The sequence below is a fragment of the Cygnus atratus genome, chromosome 13 (genome assembly GCF_013377495.2).
Source record: "Cygnus atratus isolate AKBS03 ecotype Queensland, Australia chromosome 13, CAtr_DNAZoo_HiC_assembly, whole genome shotgun sequence".
Classification (NCBI taxonomy): Eukaryota; Metazoa; Chordata; class Aves; order Anseriformes; family Anatidae; genus Cygnus; species Cygnus atratus.
In genome coordinates this window covers 2,443,360-2,466,323 of record NC_066374.1, presented here as the reverse complement: position 1 = coordinate 2,466,323, position 22,964 = coordinate 2,443,360, and the positions used below count along the sequence as shown (strand labels likewise).

The 22,964-nt window shown below is 45.5% G+C and overlaps 1 protein-coding gene across 1 annotated transcript; it reads left to right on the top strand.

Moving 5' to 3' along the window:
- LOC118245313 (synaptotagmin-like protein 2) lies at positions 1-21,940 on the top strand. The gene is made up of 16 exons (XM_035541361.1): positions 1-101; positions 2,056-2,207; positions 6,806-6,899; positions 8,165-8,258; positions 8,743-8,836; positions 9,451-10,557; positions 11,886-11,984; positions 13,697-13,788; positions 14,184-14,285; positions 16,208-16,377; positions 17,221-17,323; positions 17,497-17,658; positions 17,931-18,009; positions 18,593-18,692; positions 19,841-20,046; positions 21,795-21,940. The coding sequence occupies exons 1-16, from the start codon at positions 1-3 to the stop codon at positions 21,938-21,940; spliced, it is 2,901 nt and encodes a 966-aa protein (XP_035397254.1).
- The last annotated feature ends 1,024 nt before the right edge of the window (positions 21,941-22,964 follow it).

The following is a 22,964-nucleotide window of genomic DNA, read 5'->3' as shown; positions in this document are numbered from 1 at the left end:
ATGTTGGACCTGAGCTTCCTGACCGAGGAGGAGTATGAGAAGCTGATGAAGGTTCTGCAAAGAGATGCAGAGCTGAAGAAGAAGGACGGGGATCGCATCAGGTGAGAGAGCACGCAAAACCAGCCAGACGTGAGCTCCCACTGGGGGGATTTCTTTACTTCTTTTAGAGGAGGATGTGTGAGTGTGTGAGTGTGTGCGCGCACAGGGAGAGATGCAGGCTGCAGTAGTGCTGTCCCTTCATGCCTGGATCCCGAAGGATCTTTTCATTGCACCTCCTGCTTTTCCAGCCAGCCTGCTGTGCTGCCACCCCTGCTCTGTGGGACTGAGGGGCTGGGCTCTCCTTTTGCTTAATCAGTAGCCCTCAGAGATGCGAAGGGGAATGCCCCTTTCCTGCTTCGGGGGGAAGATGCCAATTTCTCAGTGTCAGGGGTCAGAGCAGGGCAGTAGCTGCCGCCTTGTTTTCCTCACCCAGCAGCAGGAATCCCTTGCAGAGTTTCTAAGTGAGAGTTTACATCCTGATCCCCAAGGTGGGTGTGTACACAGCAGGCAGAGAGGGGCAGTGAGAGGCTACGTGATCTGCCAAAGGTCTGCGGGGAGCCAAGAATCACTGTGAGTCCAGCACGCTCGCCTCCAGGCATCCTGGGGCTCGGCTCGGGCTGATCGGGATTGCTTGTTGCTGCTGTCGCTTTTTAAATGCCAGCCTTTCGACCATCTGCTCTGACAGTATGCACCAGGCTCAGGAAGATGGCACCAAATTCCCTACGGCTAGGAATGAGTAGCTCAGTGGGTGGGGATGGCACTGTGCCACATTACCCAACCCCCCTCGTTAAGGATGTGATTCTTTGACTTCCCATTGAGTCAAAAAAAAAAGGGTAAGCCCCTCGTAAGAGGGATGCTCGGGGCTCAAAGGGGTGAGTGGGTTTGCAGCAGGCTTTGGGGAGCCTCTGTGCCCTGCCCTCTGCTCGGGGCTGAGAGCTGGTGGTGGCACACAAGCAGCTTGAGCTTGAGGTGTGTGTGGCTGCATGCTCTTGCTTCTCCCCTGAACTGAAACATTAAAAAGAAATCCTTTTATTTTCTTTCTTAAGATTTTTTCCTTTTTTTTTTCCTTTTTTTTCCCTTTCTTTCTGTAATGCACTAAAATTTCTGCTCTTTTGTGGATGTTTGGGGAAAGATATTTGGATGATTTTGGTTTGGAAGGTATTGCACAAAAGGCTTTCATTTGGGAGCAAAGTGAGTTAAACCCTAAGCAGAGTGGTGCCAAGTGCCCCTTGCTATCAGCATGGCTGAGTGAAGTACGACCCGTGGTAGGGGTTTCTTCTGGCCTCTGAGGTCGCTCAGGGCCCCTGAACTGTGGTAAGCTGCAGGAGGCAGTGCCAGCTGAAAGGCAGCTAATCCACTGAGCAGTAGTATAAAAACAAAATAACTGGAGGAGAGTTAAAAGCCCAGGGTAAGCAAACAGAGCACTGAAGGATTTAGGTGCCAAAACCCAGCCCTGGGTGTGCCCAAGCTAGTTACAGTAAGAGGAGCTGTGCTCAGGAAGGAGAGCTAACTGTTTGTGTGCCAAAATCAGCATGGCAGGAGGAGCAGGGAGAGGAGCAGGCTCTGGGGAGAATGCAGAGGGCCAGGTTAGCGCCCTGGATGACAGAATTTATTCTCCCAGCGTGCATCAGATTTGATCCATAAAGAGCAGCTCATAACGACATGAATAGACAAATAAACTAAAGAAGTGCAGGACTTGTAAACAACCCCACACCTTTCCAAACCCTCAGGGCTGCAAAGGAAATGGACAAATCTCCTTGCCAGGTGACTCGGTTATGAACATGCAGTTTGTAAGAGGTGAAGGCCTGTGCTTACAAGGTGCTGTTCCTTCTTCAAAAAAAAAAATGTCAGCTTTCACTTTTATGCTTGTTTGGCCCTTGTGATTGTAGCGAATAACCTCTGGATCCTTTGTAGTAGCATATAGGGGAATTGTACATAAAGCTGTTATGCAAGAGCTCAGGGAAAGTTGAAGCATCGGAGATCTTTTTAGTGTGTAATGTTCTTGTTGATTTGCAGGAGGATACAAGGCTCCATCAAGGATGAAAAGAAGAAGAAGTTTGTGACAGGTGAATGGTTTTCGGAAGTGAAGGCAAAACGGTTTCAAGAAGACTTGGAGGGTTCGGATCTGCTTCGGGCATCGATCAGAAGGAAAAAAGGCAAACTAGAAAGTAAGCGCGTTACTGTGCGTCTTAAGTAAACAAATTGATGGACCAGGAAACAGTGGCCAGGTGTGTGGGTCTCCCTGTACTGGAAGCCTCTTGGGGACCAGTCTTTATGTTTTAAGAAAGAGGTTCTCAGCCAAATTGTCAGTACTAGAAAAAAAAAAAATTGCTTATCAAAATCAGGGCCCAAAGTAAAAATTACAGTGTGGCGGAGGACCAAGATAAAAGCTGTTTACCAGCTCCATGCAGTAAATGCCTTTTCCCCATTTCAACTACTTTATTCCAAAATATGTATTTGTCAGAGGTCACTCGTATCATTTCTTGTCATGGAAGCAGGAAGTGAAAGGGATGATGTGGGGCAGTTTCTGGCATCAAACTGATATGTGTGGGTCAAAGCCCCCTCCAATTCCTAGAGTGATCTGATGGAAAACAGCCAGCTGCTCTGGCAGGCCTCCAGGATGGAGGGGTCAGTCACATCTCTGCAAAGGGGGGGCTTGCCTCTTGTCTCCTGGCAGAAATTTGCCCTCTCCGAGAGGAGAGTGATGGCCCATACCTAGCTTTTTACCCGGGAGTAATTCCAAGGCACGATGTGGCTTTCAAAGTAAAAAGGGCTTTGGGGCCAAGTCTGAGTGGTAGCCAGGCTGCTGTGCTGTAGCGTGGCTCGTCTGGCACCACGTGCTGATTGGAAGCAGATGTACTGCATGATGCTCAACATGCAGCTGGACTCTCGTGGTGGCATACACAATAGATCAGATCAGATTTGCTGGCTCAGGGCACTGAAGAGAAGAGAGCAGCCCCATGTGAAATGAGCAGGGCTGTACTTTGAGCCCAAGGTAACCAGCCAGCCTGGAGCTGGCACTCGGTGCTGAACATTTGTGCAAGGCAGAACTGACTCACACCCAGTCCTCAACGTGAAGACAGGCCAGCCGACTCCGCAGCAGGACTGTGGAACTGCAGCCCAGCCTCCCACAACCTCCTTGCTTATTTATCAGGGTGGGTAGTCACAGATACTCAGACCTGGTGGTGCGTTAGTGGCTGCTGCTGCTCAGAAGCAATAGCCATGATAGAGAGCTCCTCACAAAGTCCTAAAACAAAGACCTTATAACGGGGCTCTGGAAGGTCAGGGTTGTCTTCCATCTGTCCAAAACTCAAATGTCTCCTCCACCAGTTTGGTTCAGCCATCTTCCCTGGGTCCATATTTCCTTCTTGGGGTTGCAGTAACATAAATCACTCCTTTGTTTGCTGGGCCTCATTGGCCAGGATTTCTCTGTAACATTAATTTCCTCCCCTTTCTGAAACCATTTAGGTTACCCCTCTTAGCTCCACATTACTCAGACACACTCAAAGCTAAGCAGTGGCCAGGGACTTCACTAACCGAGAGCTTCATTTTCTTTTAGCATTTTGCTTATCCCTCACAGCTCTTGTAACTCAGCATAGATTCATTGGAGCCTCTGATGCAGAACTGGCCCATCATATTTCACATAGAGTTGCTTTTATCCTTGGTATTAAGGATTCATTATGTCATTAAATTTACTATTTTGTCATCCCTCCAGAATGCTAAAACATGTAAAACCTTTTACAGCTTGGCAGAGTTGCCTGGCCATTTCTGCAGGGCATACTCTGCTTGCTGAGGATGTGCATTTGTGATTTAACTCTTACTGCCAACGTGTACGTGTGAGATATGGCCTGTGTACGTATGAGATACGGCCTCAGGTTATCGTCTAAAATAATCTCTTTATTAATCCAGTATTCGTATACAAGTTATGTTTTTGCATGTGCATTTTCAGTACTTGGCTAATGCTGTTTTAAGAAGGATGAAGCAAATATTACTGAACTACTGTAGCAATTATGTTTAGACTTAGTCCTCTATTTCTTTTACCTTTTTATCTCCTCTCTCTTTCTCTTTTTCTACTCCTAACCTTATTATGGTAAAGCACAGGTATAATATGACTGTATTGCCTCCTCTTACTTTGCCCACAGCTACTTTACAGCAGGGGTTGAGGACCAAGACTCTGCAGCTCATATTTTCACCTTGCTGTTACCTTTTGCATGCTCAGCTCCCACAGTCATTATTGTATAGGGATTGCCTCCCTTTGCCCACAAGGGCAAGCACTTCTCTCGTTGACTTGCCAGCAACAGGATTGCTCTGAGAGCAGCACTTGCCCCACTGGGGAAGGACAAGGTTTGCGAGTGGTTTGGCCGCGCAGCTCCTGTTCGATCTGCAGTAGATAAGGGCCTTTGCTTGCCACCTTGACACCTTTTCAAGGTGATGAAGGAGTTTGTGTTCATTTACTCAAATAAAAGTAACATATTTGTGGCTCCAGGGATGTTAGTGCTGATTTAAGTCTTTGACGATTGTGTTAGGGAGTGAAATGAGAGAACTCCTGCCCAGAAGAGCCCCACCGAGGTAATTGCTGGCATTCCCTTTGCATGGCAAATGCACTGAGGAGGGTGGGCATCCATGCCTGCACAGAAAAAGGCCCAGTGACCTTTTCTCAAGGTGGGTTTTAACCTTCAGAGGGGAGAGGGCTGTGTGGTTCCCTAAGGGATTTCACAGTTGCTATTGATTGTAACAGATGACAGTAATAATCGGCATCAATATAAATCTATAAAATAGATACCCTGTATTCAATCCACAGTCTGCAGAGCAGCACAGATGGATGAATTTGGTGCTAACTGCTCCTTGAGCTTGTGTGCAATGGATGAGAGCTAAAAATTGTCTAGCAGAGAGGCTGTTTTATCCCCCTGCCCAAGCAAGTCACTCCTGACAGCACATTTAGTGCTCGAGTGTTGTGTGTCTGTGCTTTAGAGTGGTAGGAAATGGGTGAAGCAGCTAAAATATTGGAGCAGGGGTGGCTCTGTAAATACACATACACCTACAGACGAGTTGAACTGGTCAAACCACCGCGAGTTTCCGCTGGAATTTGCCTCTTAGTCTGTCTCCTGCTGAAGTTACCAGGGGTGTTTTGCTCATCTCGATGGATTATAATGCACTGTTAACCTTTTTGTTTGTGGCTGTCGAAGCCAGGTGTAGCTGTGTCGGTGGCTGAGCTGTTTTGACGGACAGGGAAGCGAACACCTCCTGCTGCTGCTGCCAGCCGGAGGTGGGAGCTGTCTGAGGAAGTCTCTGAGGGGGATGTGTCAGTGAGAAGCAGATTTCGTGCAGTGCCTGTGGAAGTGAGGTGAGAAATGAATGCAGACTTTGGTTGTTGAGGTCTTCTCAGTCACAGCAGGCAGAGGGAAAATGTGGGAGCCCTGCGTTTGGTTTTCTGGTTCCCCAGCAGTTATGTGCTGGCATCTCCCTGCCTTGGACTGGAGCAGAAGAGGAGGATGTGGTTCACTGTATAAACGAATGCTCCTCCGTGTGTTCTCCTGTGCCTGCAGGTGACATGGCCTGCACGTGCCACCAGCCATGTCACAGCTTTTCTGTCCCACAATGATGTTCCGCGATGTTTTTTGCACAGTGATGTTTCCATGGACAAAACACAGAGTTCCCAGTACTGCAGAAACCAGGGGAACACCCAGCTGCAATCTCGTGCGCGTGGTCCTTGCACAGACAGCCCCAAGCAGCACCTGTGGGGACATGGGGATGGCAGGGCTGGGTGCAAGGCAGGTAGGAGGGGCTGGGACACAGCAGCATTTTGGTCAGTGAGGACACACAGACAGCAGGGAGTGATGCTCCATCTCCTGACATGCCCCTTAACCCTGGGCTGAGTGTGCTGGCGGCACACAAGATGCACTGGAGCAGCACTGCTGTCACAGCCTGTCTGCAGGACTGATCTGCCCGTTGGTTTTCTGCACAAATAGCAAGCAAGGCTGGATTATTTCAGGTCACATCTGAATCCTTTGGGCCTCTGCTTCTATTATAGAATGAAATATAACCGAAAGAGATTTGGCAGTTTTTGTAAAAGGTAAATTTATTCTTTAAAACAGACCTAGATGCAAGTGAAAAAATATGTGCAAACCTTTTTTTTTTTTTTTTTTTTTTTGACCAGACTAAGCTTAGTTTGTTGTCGTTTTGAGAGTTTAATCCTTCTGGTTTTGCAGTAAAAAGCCTGTTTGCCAGCTGAACGCCTAATGCAACTTTATACCTTGGCAGGCTGCTCTAAAGGTTACCTTCTTCTATTGTTTTTTTCTTTAGGGTCTTTGAGAGCTCAGAAGAAATAGCTGAGCCTTGTGCCAGTAAAAATAACAGGGCTCTCCTCATTAACTGTATTGGCCTCCTCCTTTGTTTGCCAAGATCGGATGACTTGGAGTCAAAACAGGAAGCGGCTGAATTTAAATCCTGGAACGGATTAACTTTATTGACAGCCAGGGCAGGGTCCTGCTAAGGTTTCCAGCAGTGTGGCAGCTCCTGGCATGAGCCAGGCGTTGGGCAGCAATCTTTGGGCTCTTGGGCACGTGGGGCCCGGAGGAGCCACGTGGGGAACATGGGTGACACTGTCATGGGGCGTCCCCTTCTGCGGAGGCAGCGGGCAGTGCTGAATCCCCGGGGTTGGTGCTGGTGGGACTCATTTCCCAAGCCTTTGCTTTCCCCAGATAGCACACATTGGCCATTGCAAGGTCAATTAAATGTAATTTTTCAATTCTCTGTTACATTACAGATGAGGTTAACGAGCACATCCGGAGAGGGCTGGACAGCAAAGACTCCCCAGGTCCTCCCTTCCACGAGCACGCTGCTGGCACAGGAGAGGAGAGGTAACTGCCACTGCTCGTGCAGTGCTCTGGCTGCTGCTCGCATTTCTAATGAAAATTGAATGCTACCCATTAAATCCTGCTCTTTAACTGAATTTCCAAGCCCATATTAGTAATACGTTATATAGGATATTTTTTAAATACTTTTTCCAGGAATTGTCAGAGTATCAATCCTCCACTACTAAGTAAGTGCTAATGTGCTTATGCCAGAAAGGTCTTTTCCTGCATGATTTGATAAGGGGTCAGTAAAATGGAAGCTGTCTCTAATGCCAGGATATTCTGGGTAGTTTTTCAAAGTAATTATGATTTTTATTTTTATTTATTTATTTTTTTTGGCCATGGAGCAATGCTAACTAAATGAACTGTTTTAGAAACTGCTCATTTCCTGCTGGTGCCAACCACTGTGTCCAGTGCTCAGCACTCACCGACATGGCTTGGTAGATTTCGAGTTGTGCTGACTGTGCAGAAACACCCACTAAAAGAACCTCAGCAAGCAAATCAGTGACCTCACCCAATGTCTGTGGACTATGGAGAAGCTGTTTAAATACCCACATTTTCATTTATTGTTGCTCCCATCTCATTTGCATTCTTTTGTCAGCAGAATGAGGAATTATTCTTTACAGGCAGCAGTTGCTACAATTAATTGTTAAATATGGGCCTTGACAACAGTTCCAGACCTCCTGCAGCTAACAATTGGTGTTGTGTGCTGGAGGACCAGAGTCACATGCCCAAGATATTTGTGCTCGTTTTGGTCCTAATGTTTTTGTAGGATTTACTAAATCCTGAAAAGCTTGCTTCATCTTCCTCATTCAGCCCTAAACACAAAGCATTTCCACCTGAACTCTCACCAGTGGTCCAACCTGACAGTTCTCCATCTGGAGAGCAGCCACCACTAGACACTACCAAAGACAGGAGAAGCAGTGATGCAAACTGCCTGTGATACGTGTTTCTTTCATTTAGTTACCAGGCGGTTAGCAATTAACTTATATTCCAAGTGTGAAGATCTATATCCTGTACTGTAGTTTTGCCCTGACTATTGATGGCATAATCATTCCTGGAGTTTCTGTATGCTCGATTAATCCAGTTATACCTCTGGCACCAGCTCCGGGTAGCCTTGTGTTGGGCTGGGTTCTTAGCTAAAAGTGGCAAAGCAGCTGAGCAGAACAGACCCAATGCTGAAGACTGTCACATTGCATGCTCAGAAGACGCCCGATCAAGTACATCCCTACCACTGATCTCCTTGCTCAGATGCTTCTCTTCTCCCACAGATCCAGCACACCCGTTCTTGATGCTGCAGAAGAGCGTAAAATCTTGCCAAAACCGAAGCCGAGACTTTCTGTCCCGCTGTCTGCATCACACAAGGTAGTGTAGCCACAGCCTCTGTGTTTGGATTGGTTATTCCTTGGATTTTCACAGTCTGTATCTACTGACAAGGACTCCACAGACTGCCCTGGTATCTGTGCTCAAATAAACATTTTTCCAGACTTGCCAGTGTATATAGGGGCTTATAAAAGATGGAGAGCAACTTTTTGCTTGGGCAAATAATGATAGGACAAGGGGGAATGGTTTTAAACTAAAAGAGGAGATTTAGATGAGATGTTAGGAGGAAATTCTTCACTCAGAGGGTGGGGAGGCACTGAACAGGCTGCCCAGAGAAGCTGTGGATGCCCCATCCCTGGAGGTGACCAGGCTGGATGGGGCCCTGAGCAACCTGATCTAGTGGGTGGCATCTCTGCCCATGGCAGGGGGTTGGAACCAGATGATCTTTGAGGTCCCTTCCAACCCAAACCATTCTAGGATTCCGTAATTCTATGATAAACATTGACAGGGTTTGTCTTCCATTCAGAGATCCAGTATACATGATGTCTCTTCCTCAGAGAGTGACACTGGAGCAAGTCCATTTGTGGCTACAACAGGCAGCTTACATTTGTCTAGAAAAGGTAAGGTTTTTGTTCAGTGAACCACTGGTTATTTCATTATTCAGAGTCAACACCAAGAAGCACCTTGCTTTTCTTTGTGTACAGATGAATAACAAAGAGCATTTCTTATCTTTGTGTATAAGAATGGGCTGCCAACATTTGTGTGAAATATGCCCAAGGCAGCAGGAACCAAGAAAAAAATCTCCGATGACTAAAACTTCTCCTGGCTGTCAGTATATTTTACACTTGGCTAACAACTCCTTAATGCACAGATCCAAGTTACCTTCTCTTTCTTCTTCTGCCTTGAATGTGTGGTGTATTTTTGGTACATAGCAAATAGCCAGCAGGAAAGCTGTCAAGCTAAAAGCAAAGCTGTGAAAAAATTCCAACTCACAGCAACAATTTAGAGCTCAGTGGATTTTTTCCCTGTCCTGTTGCAGAAAGAAAAGCTGGCTTTTTCAGGGTTTTCTTCAGAGGGAAGGGGGTTTGCTGGACTCTCAAAATAGGGAAGAATTAGAAACATATTGGTGGTTTCTGGAAACCCCTCCTGGCTTCCCTTTGAGAAGCTGCAGCCCAGACCTTCCAGGTGAATAAGATGTGATGCGGTAGGTTGTGAGCCTCTGTTGTTGTTGTAGGTAACGGACGATCTCCACTGCCTGCCATGCTTTCAGAGGATGCTGTGCCTCAGCCCAGCTGTGCAGCTGGAGGAGAAGCTGTTGATGGGGCCACTGGCACCACAGCAGGACCAAAAACTCCACCCGAAGAAGCGTATGCTCCCAGCAAGATACCAGTTAAGAGGAAATCAAGCAGAGCTCTCCCCAGGTCAGAGCAGTTCGTGAATCACCTGGGGCCAGCAGAGAACAGCGTGGCAAAGAGAGAGCTGCTGGAAAGCCCCAAATCACTGACTGCAGAGGGGGAAAGCAGCCAGTCTGTGAAGCACGGCGTGAACTATACAATCTCATCAATGAGTAATAAAGAGGAGGATATCGGCCTCGATCGGGAACATTTCAAGAACTTGAAGAACTTCTGGGAGAAAGGAGCAGACTCTGTGATGGTGGGAAGTATGCTGGAGGACTCGAGCTCGGGGGAGGCAGACGGAAGGCAGTTCAAGCTGTGCCGCTCGCTCTCCATGCAGTCAGCTCAAGGCCAGAACAGTGAAGAAAAACACGGTGTCTTCAACAAAACAAGAGCCCCTCACAAAAGGACAATAACTTTGTCTTCCAGCGAGGAAGAACCAAGCTACGTAGCCCCTTCAAGGAAGGGCTCGGTTGCCTTCATTCCCAGATCCACGTACGCCAAGAGCAAAGGAGGCCTGGTTACAAGAAACAGCTCACTGGGTGAAAGCAACGGGAAGCCGCCGGTGCCAGAGGAAGAGAAGGTGGCACAGCACAGCTCCAAGAAATCCAGATTGCCTGTGCGAGCGCCTTCCATCAAAATCGAGTCACCTACTAAAGAAGTGTCTGGCAGCACGTCTGAGCCAGAGATGCCTGCAGACAAGTTCGTCGTGGCAGAAAAACGCAAGTATGCAAACTGCCTGGCGAGCAGGGTGCAGATACTCATTGACCCTGCGCTTACAGATGATGAGAAAGAGCAAGGAGCAGACGTGGGTACTCATGACAGAATGGAAATAAATGGAGAGCCAGCTGAGGAAAAAGCATGTGAGTCTTCAGACAAGCCAACAGGCAGAGCACCAGGCGGAGAGACAGAAGTTGTTCAGGGAACGGACTCAGCTGTTTACTCAGGTACCGAGGGCTGTAACTGCACCCTGGGAAATCCCAGTAGGGAGTCATCCCTACACCTGTTTTCTTCCCCAACTCTTCTGTGTTTTGCACATTTTATTCTCTTCTACATTTATCCTATATTAAAATCTGTGCAGAGTTAGCATGTGAGGAATGTGGTTAGCAAACAGCTCTGAAAACAACCATTCTGTGTACTGCAGTGAAGTGTAAAAGTGGGCAGTGTGATATTCCCTTTCCTTCTCCCTACTGCCAGCCCTCATACCTTACCTGCAAGCACCTCAGCTCAGGACACCTCGTCATTTCTTTAGCCCTACCTACAGCAGGTCACAGGAACTTATTTTACTAATTGGGAAGACTGTAAACATGTTTACTTGCCACGTGAATCCGCTACAAGTTTCTTCAAGTGTGAGTCTGGAGGAATTTCCTGTGGTGGTAAAGATAAGTCTGACACAAACAGCAGAAATAAAACATGAAACAAAGTTTAATAAATACATTGGCCATTATCCTACTTTGATATAGCTGCTGGCCATCAGTGTTTAAAGGACAGTTTGGGCCTTTTGGGAATCCACGGGTGAGTTTGCATCTTAAACTGCGGAGTGGACTGAACAAGGAGCCTGATCTTTCGGGGTTCTGATACCATATTCTCCATCACAGTGATGTCAATAATACCAGCACTTTATCAGCCTCTTCCTCTGGGTTTGACAGGCTCTTGTAGTGACTGCTATTATGGGCAAAAGTTCATGTTAACTGCAGTTCATTTTAAACCTGAGCTCTGCTTGCCCACATCTCTGCTCCCTGCCAAGCAAAAACTTACCTATGAAGAGAGAGCTCCCTGTCTCCTTTTTCCAAATGTTCAGTCCTCTTGTACCTGGGTAACACCTATTTGAGAGGATTTTCCATGGACTCATCTAATTTTGATCTGTAACTGTGGCATTTCTGGACTTATTTCCCTCCTTTTTATAACATGTCCATGAAAATCCTCAGTTGCACTTCAGCTAAACACAAACATTTCATTTCTATACCAGGTCATTGTTGTATTTCTCATTTTTTTTCATTATTATTACATTAATTTCAGGTTGGTATTAGCAGATGGCTGTATTCCACTGGAAGCTCTTCACAAGTGCTGGTCTCTTTTGGGGACTGGGTGAAGAGTTTTTTTCAAGGAGAGATGTTAAAGCTGATGATGTGAAGGTAGCCCTGTGTAATGTAACTGCAGCATGCTATAAGCAGAGCTAACAAGCCGGGGAGAAACACACATGCATGCTTGTTGACACACTGCCCGTTTGTGTTTGTTTATTTACTGTGTTGATTTGGCTTTTCATATATTCCAGAGGAAGATGGAGATCATTCTCCTGCTGCTCAGGCATTGGCCCGAGCAAATAACATCAATCTTGCAAAGAGCATGGTGAACATTTACACAACCACGGAGAGTGAGTAACATCTTTCTGCTTTTTCGGTTTATGTTCCCTGAAGGCAATATATTATGCCTGAGTTCTGCATCCCTGGTGCTTCTGTGCTTGTACTAGGCAAGAAAGATGACATATGGTTTCATCATCAAATTAGAGAGCTTATAGTGCCTAAAATTAAATTCAGAGCCAGGAAATTGCAGCTAGATTGATGGTATGTTACTCAGTGTGTTCAGCAAAAAATTGCGAGGGCTTGAACGGGTTGGCAAGAGGATTGTACCCATCTCTCCTCTTCTCCCACTAAGTACTGTGGGACCTGGGTGGCAGCCTGCTCAGCAGATTGATCAGCCTCTCCCCTCGCCAAGAGCAGACCCAGTTTGCTGGCCTGATCTCCTCAGCTGCTGGCTGGGACACACTTCAAGGTGCCAGTTCCTCCTGGAGAAACCAAGAAAAGCTAAGGAGAAGGTAACCAAGAAAGCAGCAGCAAAGCTGAATTAGCCCATGGCCAAATAACCTGGCTGTGCCAACAAGTGGCTCAAGAAAGCAGCAGCCGAGGGAGAGGGCCCGAAGGAAGGCGGCAGCAGCAGCAGCCTCGGTGACCAAGAAAAGCAGTAGAAATCCACGGAAGATGAAAGCTGACAGGCCCAAGAGGGCAGCTAACAGCTTGCTTAAAAGCAAAGTGGTAAGGCCAAGGCTGCCAGGACTGAGATGGAAAGGTTGGGAAAGCAATGCTCAAGGAAGGGGAAAGCAGCTTAGAGGAAACAATAGGGCTTGTTTAAGGGAACGTGACCCCTGGCTATGGGATGGAGAGTCCCCTTCAGGCTGCCAAAAGCAGCCCGTGGATGGGGCGTGCTGCACTGCCCTGTCTGCGCGTGGCTGAACCACACCATCCTGGAGCCCGGTGCCGAATGTGTGCCCCGTCAGATGGTGCGGCAACGTCTGTCACACAGCACGGTGGCTCAGAGCTTCCAGTCCTGCTGTGCTGCTGTTCGGTGATGTGGTCTTCATGCAGGCAACCAAGATTTTAGACTTCTCCCATCACAGCTTATTTAGAGCCACAAACCTCACCCTAGGAAACCCTCTCCTATGGAGTTGCTCGTACTTGTTTCCAGTAGAACCCTGCAGCGAGGGCTAAATGTAACACTTTACTCTTGGTTGGAGATAACAGCAAATGCCTTTGCTATCAGAGCAGCTTTTGGGCATTTTGAGCATTGAGTGGTGTCTCATCCAGGCTTAATACAGCAAGTGTGTTTGTGCATGTGTCACCTAAAAACAAGCCAGTTGTTTTGGGATGAAATTAGTCATCAAGGAAGTTATTGAGAAAAGGTAAAGATAGAACAAATAGGTTTATATTGTTTACAAGATGCTATGAGATGGAAATATGTGTCTTTTTTTTTTTTTGACAGGGATGCTTTTATTCTAACCGAAATCTAGGCAGCTAGAGAATCTTGTAGTTACACATCTTTAAGCTAATGAATGAATTGAATTATCCACTAGGGGGAGTTTGCACACTCCCACACATCAAATGAAAACATGCTGAAAATAGCTTTAGAGCATTAGCTAGCAGGCTGGGTCTTGAGGAGGGCTCAGCTTCAGTGGCCAGCAACAGAGATGGGGCAAGTGCCTCCCACAAGCTTTTCCTCCCTTCTTGTGTCCTTTAACAAAAATGTGACTTTCTTGTATTTTCCTGACTCTGACAATTTATCCTGATGCCATTTTTCTGTTTGTACTTACAGCATACAATAAACCTCATCTGATACCTCATCAGTTTCTTGAACCTGAAAGAGTCAAAGAGCTGAGCAGATCTTCTCCTCTCCTGTTGTCTGAGGTAGGATAGATACCAGAAATGGCTGGAATAATGTTCACAGCATCCCTCAAATAGCAGTCAGGTTCATGAGAATCTTTTTCCAGGAGGCTGACAGTATTTGCTTTTGACCCTTCAATCCTGTAGGAGTTTTAATGTTTCCCTCTGCCTCAAGCCACGCTATTACCTGCCCTTCGCAAGAGCCCGGGTGGTTGCATGCAGCTCTGCTTGGAGGCAGTTAATGATGACGTTTGCTGCCGGTCGGAGGCAATGCCTCTGGGGAGATTCCCTGCACTCTCCTCCGTTCTCCTAACCTGCTTGCTGCTTAATGGGACTCTGCTGAGCTATTGGTTTTTCTCTGTAGTGTTGCAAAGTGCTCATAAGGCACAGCTTAAAGATGCTTATTATTTTCTGAGCAGACAGAATCAGACACGGCTTCGGAAATCAGCTTCCAGTTTAGCAAGCACAAAAAGACGCCTAGCATTGGCAGCCACTCCTCCGACATGGCATCTGTCTCCTCGGTAGGTATTTAACGCGTACATCTCTCTGGAAAGGGTTTCTCCATTGGATACAGTGACGCTGCATTTAGGCTGTTACCGATGATGTGGCCTCTGGAGTATCCTGCTGTTTTCTGCATGGTACTTTATTAAAAGAACGGTGATGTTTAATTACTTACTTGCATTAAAGAAGTGTCTTCAGGTACCATCTCAAATTAGGGAGCCACTGGGTCATTCTTAGACAAATTCAGAGTAAGCAATAGCCCCTGCTCTGAAGTGTGGATGCTCTGAAGCCTGGCAGCATGTGGGAGAGAGGGGTGGTCTGTCTCTAGGTGGGGAAACAAGGCACACAGCTCGTAAGTGACTTGTTTGTGGTCCACCTCCCAGAAAGCTGAGACTGCAGACTGGTGACTTCTGCAAGCTCCTCCTTCACTTTGTTAGCAAATTAAAGGGAACTCAGAACTGAACAGCAGCAGTATGATTTAGAGATTTGCCTTCTAAGGAGAGTTGACAAGAGCTGAGCGTGTTTAGTTAGGCATTTTAAAAGGATTCCTTAGAGATTCCTTAGACACAGTGTTTTTTGGGAGCTGCTTAAAAGTGCTTTAATTTGCTGTACTACTGTTATAGGTGTCTCCTAATTGTATATGTGAGATTTAAAGAATATATGTGAAGCAAAGCATGTAGGGAGAGGTCGTGACTGTAGATAAATATGTTAAAAAACAAAACAAAACTGAACTTTGGGGTGCATGAGTCTTTCTCGTAGTCTGTGGAGTCTGGGAGCTGTAAATGAGCCTTTTGTGTCCAAGCCATGTAGGTGTTCTTGAAGATCTCATTTAGGATTCTCTGTTGGATTTAATATCCTGATGGGATGATAAATGTAGCTCCAAGGACTGAGGGGAGATATTTAGCAGATTCTTGTAGGTTACCATAGAAAGAAATTGAGAAACAAAAAAAAAGTAGGGGTGACAGAGAATAATTGGGTTAATTACTAGGAAAGTTTTTCAATAAATGCTCAGGATTGTACCACAGAAGAGTGCCAAGAGGGTTATTTATTTGCTGGGTAAAAGGCATTAGCTTTTATGTTATCCCATCAGTAATCATGAGTGATTGGCCTGATAGAAAATTCTCATCTTTCTGGGGCTGTGTTTTATTTCTGTTTCATCACTTTCTACCAGCGAAGGACTTAAAGCCTTGGAAAACAGAAAGTCAAGGCCTGTTGGCAAATGCAGTTTGTTTTGGGAAAGCAAGAGACTCTTTCGTGCCTCGTTCCTGTTACACCTGCAGAAACCTCATTTTCCTGTGCATTTGTGGCAAGTAGATTCCCACAAACTGCCTCTGGTGGGACAGTGGCTCTTCAGGACAGGGGTTATTTCTGTTTCTGTTTTGCACAGCTCTCTGCACTTCGTGAGCAAGCAACAAGATAGTGTTATTTTCTCCTGTATTTCTAGTCTGATATGGTTCTTAGTAGCCTATTTTTAAAATTGAATGACAATTAGGTGACTGTATCTACCAGAAATAATAAATTTATATAAAGATAGTTCTAGTTCTCTCAGTATATTTATTTCTTAGTGATGAGACTGGGTCAGGAAAGCAGCTGTTTGTAGGGTTAGTGTAGGGAAAGGGAAATTACCTGTGTGCTCCCACAAGAAATATTTGGCTCTGTTTCCCAAGGCTTTGGGATTTAGAGGTGAGAATCTTCTCTGTTCAGTGGGCATTTGGGAGAACAGTGCTTCTTAGCGCTGGTCAAGGATAGCACATCCTTGTGAGACCTTTATTCAGATCCCCAAACCCTTGTGCAAGCACAGCTGCAGACATGTCAAGGACTCAGTCCTACTCAAGGGCAGCGATAGCAGATTATTTATTCTCTGGCAGTGCACATCTTTGTGCAGAAACAAGTAGGAAGAGTGCCTATTTCAGTGGCACTGACCTTGTTCTCCACCTGGCAGGTGAGTGGCAGTGTGCTCAGTGTGTACAGTGGCGATTTTGGGAGTGTGGATGCCCAAGGTACTGTGGAGTTTGCACTAGATTATGACGAGAAGAACCGGGAGTTCCAGGTTCATGTGTCCCAGTGCAAGGACCTGGCTGTCGTGGATGAGAAGAAAGGCAGATCTGACCCGTGAGTGATGCTTCCCTCTGGTGCTTCATGGCTTTTCTAATGCTGAATTTTGTGTTCTAGAGAATTTTCTTTTTTTCTTATGAATTTTCTTTTTAAATGCCGTAATTTCTTCCTTCCTCTAGAATTCTGTTGTGTGTTTACTGCTGGGTCTTTCCTAGCTGATGGTTCTGGAGCCATTGGCATCAGTAAATATGTTGCCATAGACTTGGTTTTGAATAGGATTGAGAAGGCTTTGGTCACTACAAGGACAATTCCTGTTATCACTGAAATATGTTCTACATGTATCCATGTGAACCTTGGTCTCTCCATGGTGAATACACATTGGTAATAACCAGTGATGTAGACACGTGTTTATATGGGAAGAAAGTCTGAAAAGAAGTGTTGTTAGAGGACACACTGGTAATTGAACAAAGGCTGATCTCTGTTCAGTGGATGATGAAAAGAACCTTGGATTTGGACCTTGAAATAGAGAGATTTATAATCAGGCTTCTTGAGACATTCTACTTCTTCTCTCTAATTTCGCCCTGATGTTGAACACAAAGAAATGCTGTAGTTGTGGGCATTTCAGAAAAAGGATATACAGCCTTGCTGGTTTCCTATGCTGCCTAGAAAGCTGCTTGTTCTGAATGTTGGTGGCATCCACCCATCCCCAGTGCGATTTATAACTTCAAGTGCAAGCCAAGTTAATATCCTAGCAGGTCTCTTAATTAGTTTTGCCTCCATAGAGTCAACTCCAGGTCTTTTGTTCCCATAAATCCCATGTCACCATCCAGAAGTCTTTGCTTATTTGAGCATGGCAATACTGAACGGTATCCAGCTGAAGTTTTTTTTTTTCTTTTCCAGGTATGTTAAAACTTATCTGCTCCCAGACAAAGCTAGAATGGGTAAGAGGAAAACCTCAGTGAAGAAAAGGACAGTGAATCCCATTTACAATGAGGTGTTACGGGTAAGAACACATACCTGCCCTGAAAACCTGTGTGGTACCAGGGCAGGTCTGGAAGGAGCCTGCCTTCTTGGCTGGGCTCCTTCACCTGCCACTTGCTGCACTGCTCTCCCCTTGGGTTGTGAGAGAAACTGGAGAAAAAAGATGAGCAACCTGACTTCTTTTTCTTCCTCTAGTACAAAATAGAGAAAATGGTATTGCTTATCCAAAAATTAAACCTCTCTGTTTGGCACAATGACCCACTGGGACGTAACAGTTTCTTGGGAGAGATTGAAATAGACTTGGCAAGCTGGGACTGGAGCAACAGGAAACTCAACTGGTACCCGCTGAAGCCCCGGGTAAGTGCAGCTCAACTCCAATCCTGCTTCCCAGCCCAACCCTGAAGCCTTTAGGAGTGGCAGAAGTCCTTCCTGGCAACCTTGCTCTGAATCCTCAGGCTTTTGGTTCTGAGGGACTGAGTGTGAGAGCAAAGACACAAAGTAAGGAGCTGTCCCGGCCATACAAAAGCAGAGTTTGTCCATTTGTGCCCCTGCATTAAACTCAAAAGCTGTTTGCCCTGCTATGTTAACAAAAGCCCTTGCTTACTCAGTCATAACTCTTTCTGTTTCAGAGCCTTTCTGCTGTTAATGGTGTGGATCATCGAGGAGTGATGAATTTGTCTATTAAGTACGTCCCTCCAGGAAGTCTAGGTAAAATTCATTTCATACATAAGAAGCATTGCCTGCATGTTGGCGTGCAGCTTGCAATGCCTCGTCTGTATATGGGCTTGTTAAAGAGTAATGTCATTGGAGCAAGATCTTAGAGATCGGGGGCAACCACCAGTGCTTGATAGTGCCACCTGCAGACTACATCTGCTTTTCACATCTGGATTTAGGGGGAAACTGGGCAAATGGAGGGAGGGTTCAACAAGCTTAAATTCACCAGCTGTTATGGACACTGCAAGCACTGTCGGGTGCTGTGATGCTGTAGCAGCAGCACACAACCCCCCTTACTGTGGGGCAGGTAGGAGGTCGGGTTTGCCCAGCGGAGCCTTCTCCTTTCCTGCTTCTAAGCAGCACTGGCAGGTTATGTCAAGGACTGGCAGTCCTCTGCAGCTGCACAGGGCTGCAAGTAATGCTGCGGCACCCAGGCAGAGGAATGCAGAGCTCCTAGGGACTGAGTCTGCAGAGAGGTCACGTCGCTGCTCCCTCAAGTCCCTGGAGAGGACGCCTGTTTTCTTGCTAGCTATTGCAGGAACTGACATCAGAATTTTTCTCTTGTCCTAAATGGCAGGTCCCAAGAATCCTCCCTCTGGTGAAGTTCACATTTGGGTCAAAGATGTCAAGGACCTGCTGCAGTTGCGTCCTTCTGGAGTTGACTCCTTTGTGAAATGGTAAGTGCCTGAGCACGGTCTTGTCTTAGATGATGGGTCTGTGCCTCCACAGAGCAGTATGTTTTCTTCTCTTTTCTCAGGCTTACTTACCTGTGTTTCCATACTGTAAAGTTATGTAGGAGAGAATTGCCCTTGTTACTATCCTGTGGCCATATTAGAAAAAACATTGCTGTGGTAAAGCTCTGTCTGTGACTCACTCAGCATCAATAACGCCTGAGTGAAAGGAATATGGGGGGCTCTGTACCTTGCTTTGGTGTTTTCATATGAAGTTGTGAATTTCGAAGTGATAAGGACTTGCATGCAAAGTCTGGGAATGTGTTAGGGACTTGCCAGAACTGACATACGTGCAGTTGGATCCTGCTTTGATCTTGTCCAGAATTCAGTGTGTGCATGTGTTCTGCAGCCTGCGACATCAGTACTGCCTGTTATATGGCAGGAGGTGCTACAAATACTTCAAAAAATTAAAAATAACTCAGATTTTTAAGATTTTCTGGCTCTTTGAAGTCCTCAGTATATTTTTGTATGTTTTAAGAGAGTATTCCTGCAAAAATGTTTGTTGCTCAGGAAGCTTAACAGTCTGTTTTGAAATGATCTTTTGGGCATTTGTTTGATGAATATTTATGAAAACAGAAATATGTGAAAATAGTGTCCATTTTTAAAATGTAAAGTGTTACTTTGAAAAAAAATGCCTAAAGCAGGAAATTTTAAAGTAAGTACCCTTCCTTCCTAAAAACGTTTGCTTTAAAATTGATTTTCTTGGGGAAAAAAAATAGCCCAGGGATTATCAGAGAATCATAGAATGGTTTGGGTTGGAAGGGACCTTAAAGCTCATCTGATTCCAACCCCCCTGCAATGGGAAGGGACACTTTCCACTAGACCAGTTTGCTCAAAGCCCCACGCAACCTGGCCTTAAACACCTCCAGGGATGGGACATCCACAACTTCTCTGGGCAACCTGTTCCAGTGCCTCACCACCCTCAAAGCAAATTATAAACATTTCTCATTAAATCTATAGAGATTTCTTACTTTGAGATCCAATTCCTCCTTTCTCCAGGCCTGAGCCTTGTTTAGACCTAGGAAGTTTGTAGGGACAACTCAAACCTCATGTGTTGTTCTATACTACACGCTGTCCTTTTTCTTCTCTCAAAGCTATGTGCTTCCAGATACAAGTAAGAAGAGTTACCAAAAGACCCGAGTCATCAAAAGAGACACAAACCCTATTTTCAATCACACTATTGTGTATGATGGCTTTCATACAGAGGATCTAAAGGATGCGTGCGTTGAGCTGACTGTGTGGGATCATGAAAAACTAACCAACCATTTCCTTGGAGGAATCAGGCTGGGCCTAGGGACGGGTAAGTGATTTCCATTACATTAAATGAATACCTTTACTCTATTGCTGAGCCACGAGTTATAATCGGAAGTTGCAGGAAAATTCCTGTTGGTTAGAAACCAGGTATGGCGAATCTCAGTAATTGGTGAGGGTCTTGGTACTTGCACTGTGGCAGGGTTGTAGGGGGCCCTGGTACTGTGATAGCAACCCTCTATGCCCACATTTCCTACCAACATCAGCTCCGAGGTTCAGCAAAACTCAAGAATCAACTTGAGTCCAGCAGAATCCAGGCTGCGTTACAAATCAACATTATATTGCTGCTCCTCCCAGTGAAGAGTGCTCAGAGCTGAAGACAAAGAAATTGAATGTCGTGTGAGACAGCACCACCTGGTGACTCCATCGTCACCTCCTCCCTTGAAATGCTCTAGTAAGAGCAGTAATTAATATTTGAAAAACAGGGCTAGATGCACTAGTTGTTCTGGTCTCAGTCATTACTGAGAGAACACCAGCACTGATTAAAGCATAAACTGAAAGAAATTGAGTTGTCCGGGTGTAGACTGAGGTGGGTTTTATTTGTTTGTTTGTTTTTGTTTTTTATTTATTTTATTAATTTAGATGATGAAGTGCTAAAAGACAACAGCAGAGGTGCCATTTGCTACACTGGGAGACAGTTGCTGTCTCTGGGAGTTTATGGCATGAGTTTCCAGTTGAAAGAAGGACTTAAACCTGTGGTTAGCTGGAAGTGGTTTATTTCATTGGGGTTAATCACCCTTGAAGATAGGAAAACTCTTATATTTTTAAGCCTAAGTTGGAAAAAAACAGATGGGACTATTTCCCATAATCAAGTCCATCATGGAGGTTTTGTCCCTCTCTAATCATCCTATCCCAGCTTTCAGTGTACCCCCATACCTAGGCTTTGACGGATAGCATGTTCATCTTTGTATTTTGGCGAGTGGGAGATCTAAGGGTTTTTAAACAACGTATACTTACTATGAAGCAAGAGGGGTCTCTGAGAGATGAAAGACAAACAGAAGTTGTTAGAGCTTTGTAATAAGGAGTCACTGTCCCTTAAGGGTATCAGGAAGAGGCTTATTGTAGCTGGAAGGTCTGCCTTGCAGGTGCATTTGTTTATTGGATTTGCTTCTGTGTTCTCTGTTTTCAGTCTCTAGCATGTCACCAGAAGGGTTGTGAATTATCTGGTGGGAAGTGGCAACAAAAATAAGTTCATAAACAAGATGTAAAAACACCAACCCTAAGATTAGCTGTGATCCAAATTTAGACCTTTATCTAGTTGGCAAGCAGTTGGCATGTGAAATTTGGTTGAATAAATCAACTTGGAATTAATGTACACACTTTTACACTATCGTATGTTTTATTCCTATAAAAACAAAATGTAGAGCAAGAGAATTTTGACAAATATCTCCCCCCCCATCCACAGCAAGATCGAGGGGAAGACCAAGCCTTGTAGAACTTCTTTACCATTCTGAAAGATGCAATATAGGGCTTGAGCCCAATATTATTTTCCTTGGCAGGTTATATTTAGGATTCTTGTGTTTTGGGGCTTTTACAGTGACTTTATTCTGAACTCTGGTGTAAAATGGAGATCATTAGCAGAACAGAAGGTGCTTACAGTGGAACTTGGTGAGAGGAAGTCAGCATCTTTTAGGTTAAGACCCTACCTGCAGCAGTTACATCCCATTGAGTATTTTTACATGGAGTCGAACTTCCTCAGGCAGCTCCCAACGCTGTTGTCTCCTCATTTTTCTTCAGGTTTGAGCTATGGCATCTCCGTGGACTGGATGGACTCCACACAAGAGGAGGTGGCCTTTTGGCAGGAGATGATGTCTGCTACCAATGAATGGATTGAGGGGTTGCTGCCACTGCGTTCGCTGGCAGGGAGGAAAAAGCTGAAATAACCTACTGTATGTTCTAGAGAAAGGCTGAACACATTTGTTAGAATTAGGAAACTTCCTGCCCCGAGGTGATCGAGACCATGGGGCTGGCAGGTGTCACTTTAATGAGGCAATTGATGGACAGCACTTTGGAAACGTTAAACGTAAAGTACTAATTCCCTGACTGAGGAGTTGGAAGGTGCCTAACTGATGCTATACTTGATTTTGACCAAGAAGAAACTTTGTTTGCCTTTTTGTTTAATCATTTATATTCCGTGTATTTGAATTCCATTAAGCTCTGGGAACATTGTCAGGGAAGAGGAGGTATAGATATTTTATTTTTTTTACTGTTTCTTGTGCTGTTGTTTTTTTTTCCTGTGCAGAGATGTAGTTTTACTAAAGGAGCAGCACAGAATTACTCATATTTCCCTGCAAGTGGTACACTTTGTATTTGATGTAGAATCGCTCCAAGTCACCAGCCAGCAGTCTGAGAATGAGCGCTTTGCGTTTGTAGCTGGTGATAACACGTCTGTAATGTGAGGGAAATTGAGATCCAAGGTGAATCCAAAGAAAGAGAGGACTATTTGAAGCAGAAAATGAAGCAGCCTGAGGAGGATAACAATGAGGAATTCAATGCATTAAATCTTTTCTGCTTTAAAATGAAAGAGAGAAGAGATGATCCTGCAGCTAGTGGGATTTTGCAACCGGGAGCTGCTTTCCTAGCTGTCCCACAGGCTTGCTCAGTGACCTCAGGCAAGTTGCTCTATTAAAAGACAATTCCAGTGCAATATAAACTGAAGTGCTCGCCCAAATGTAAAATATTGTTACATTGCTAATGGACCTAATAGCATCTTCGAAATGCCTTGTGTGCAAAACATTTCAATACGAAATAATGATGTAGAAAACAGTCTCATGTTAGTCTGGCGCAGAGGGTCAGGAAGGAAAGGTCAGAACCGCCATGGAATTCAGGAGGTCTTGGCAACTGCTGGGAGAGGCAAGCAGGGAGTGAATGAAGACAAAGGGTAGCTGCAGAGCTGAGGCCTGGGGT

Coding starts and splice junctions, on each gene's coding strand:
- LOC118245313 (XM_035541361.1), top strand. CDS start 1: ATGTTGGACCTGAGCTTCCTGACCGAGGAGGAGTATGAGAAGCTGATG. Junction 8,259..8,742: donor CGCTGTCTGCATCACACAAG/GTAGTGTAGCCA, acceptor TCTTCCATTCAG/AGATCCAGTATACATGATGT. Junction 17,659..17,930: donor GGTACCCGCTGAAGCCCCGG/GTAAGTGCAGCT, acceptor TTTCTGTTTCAG/AGCCTTTCTGCTGTTAATGG.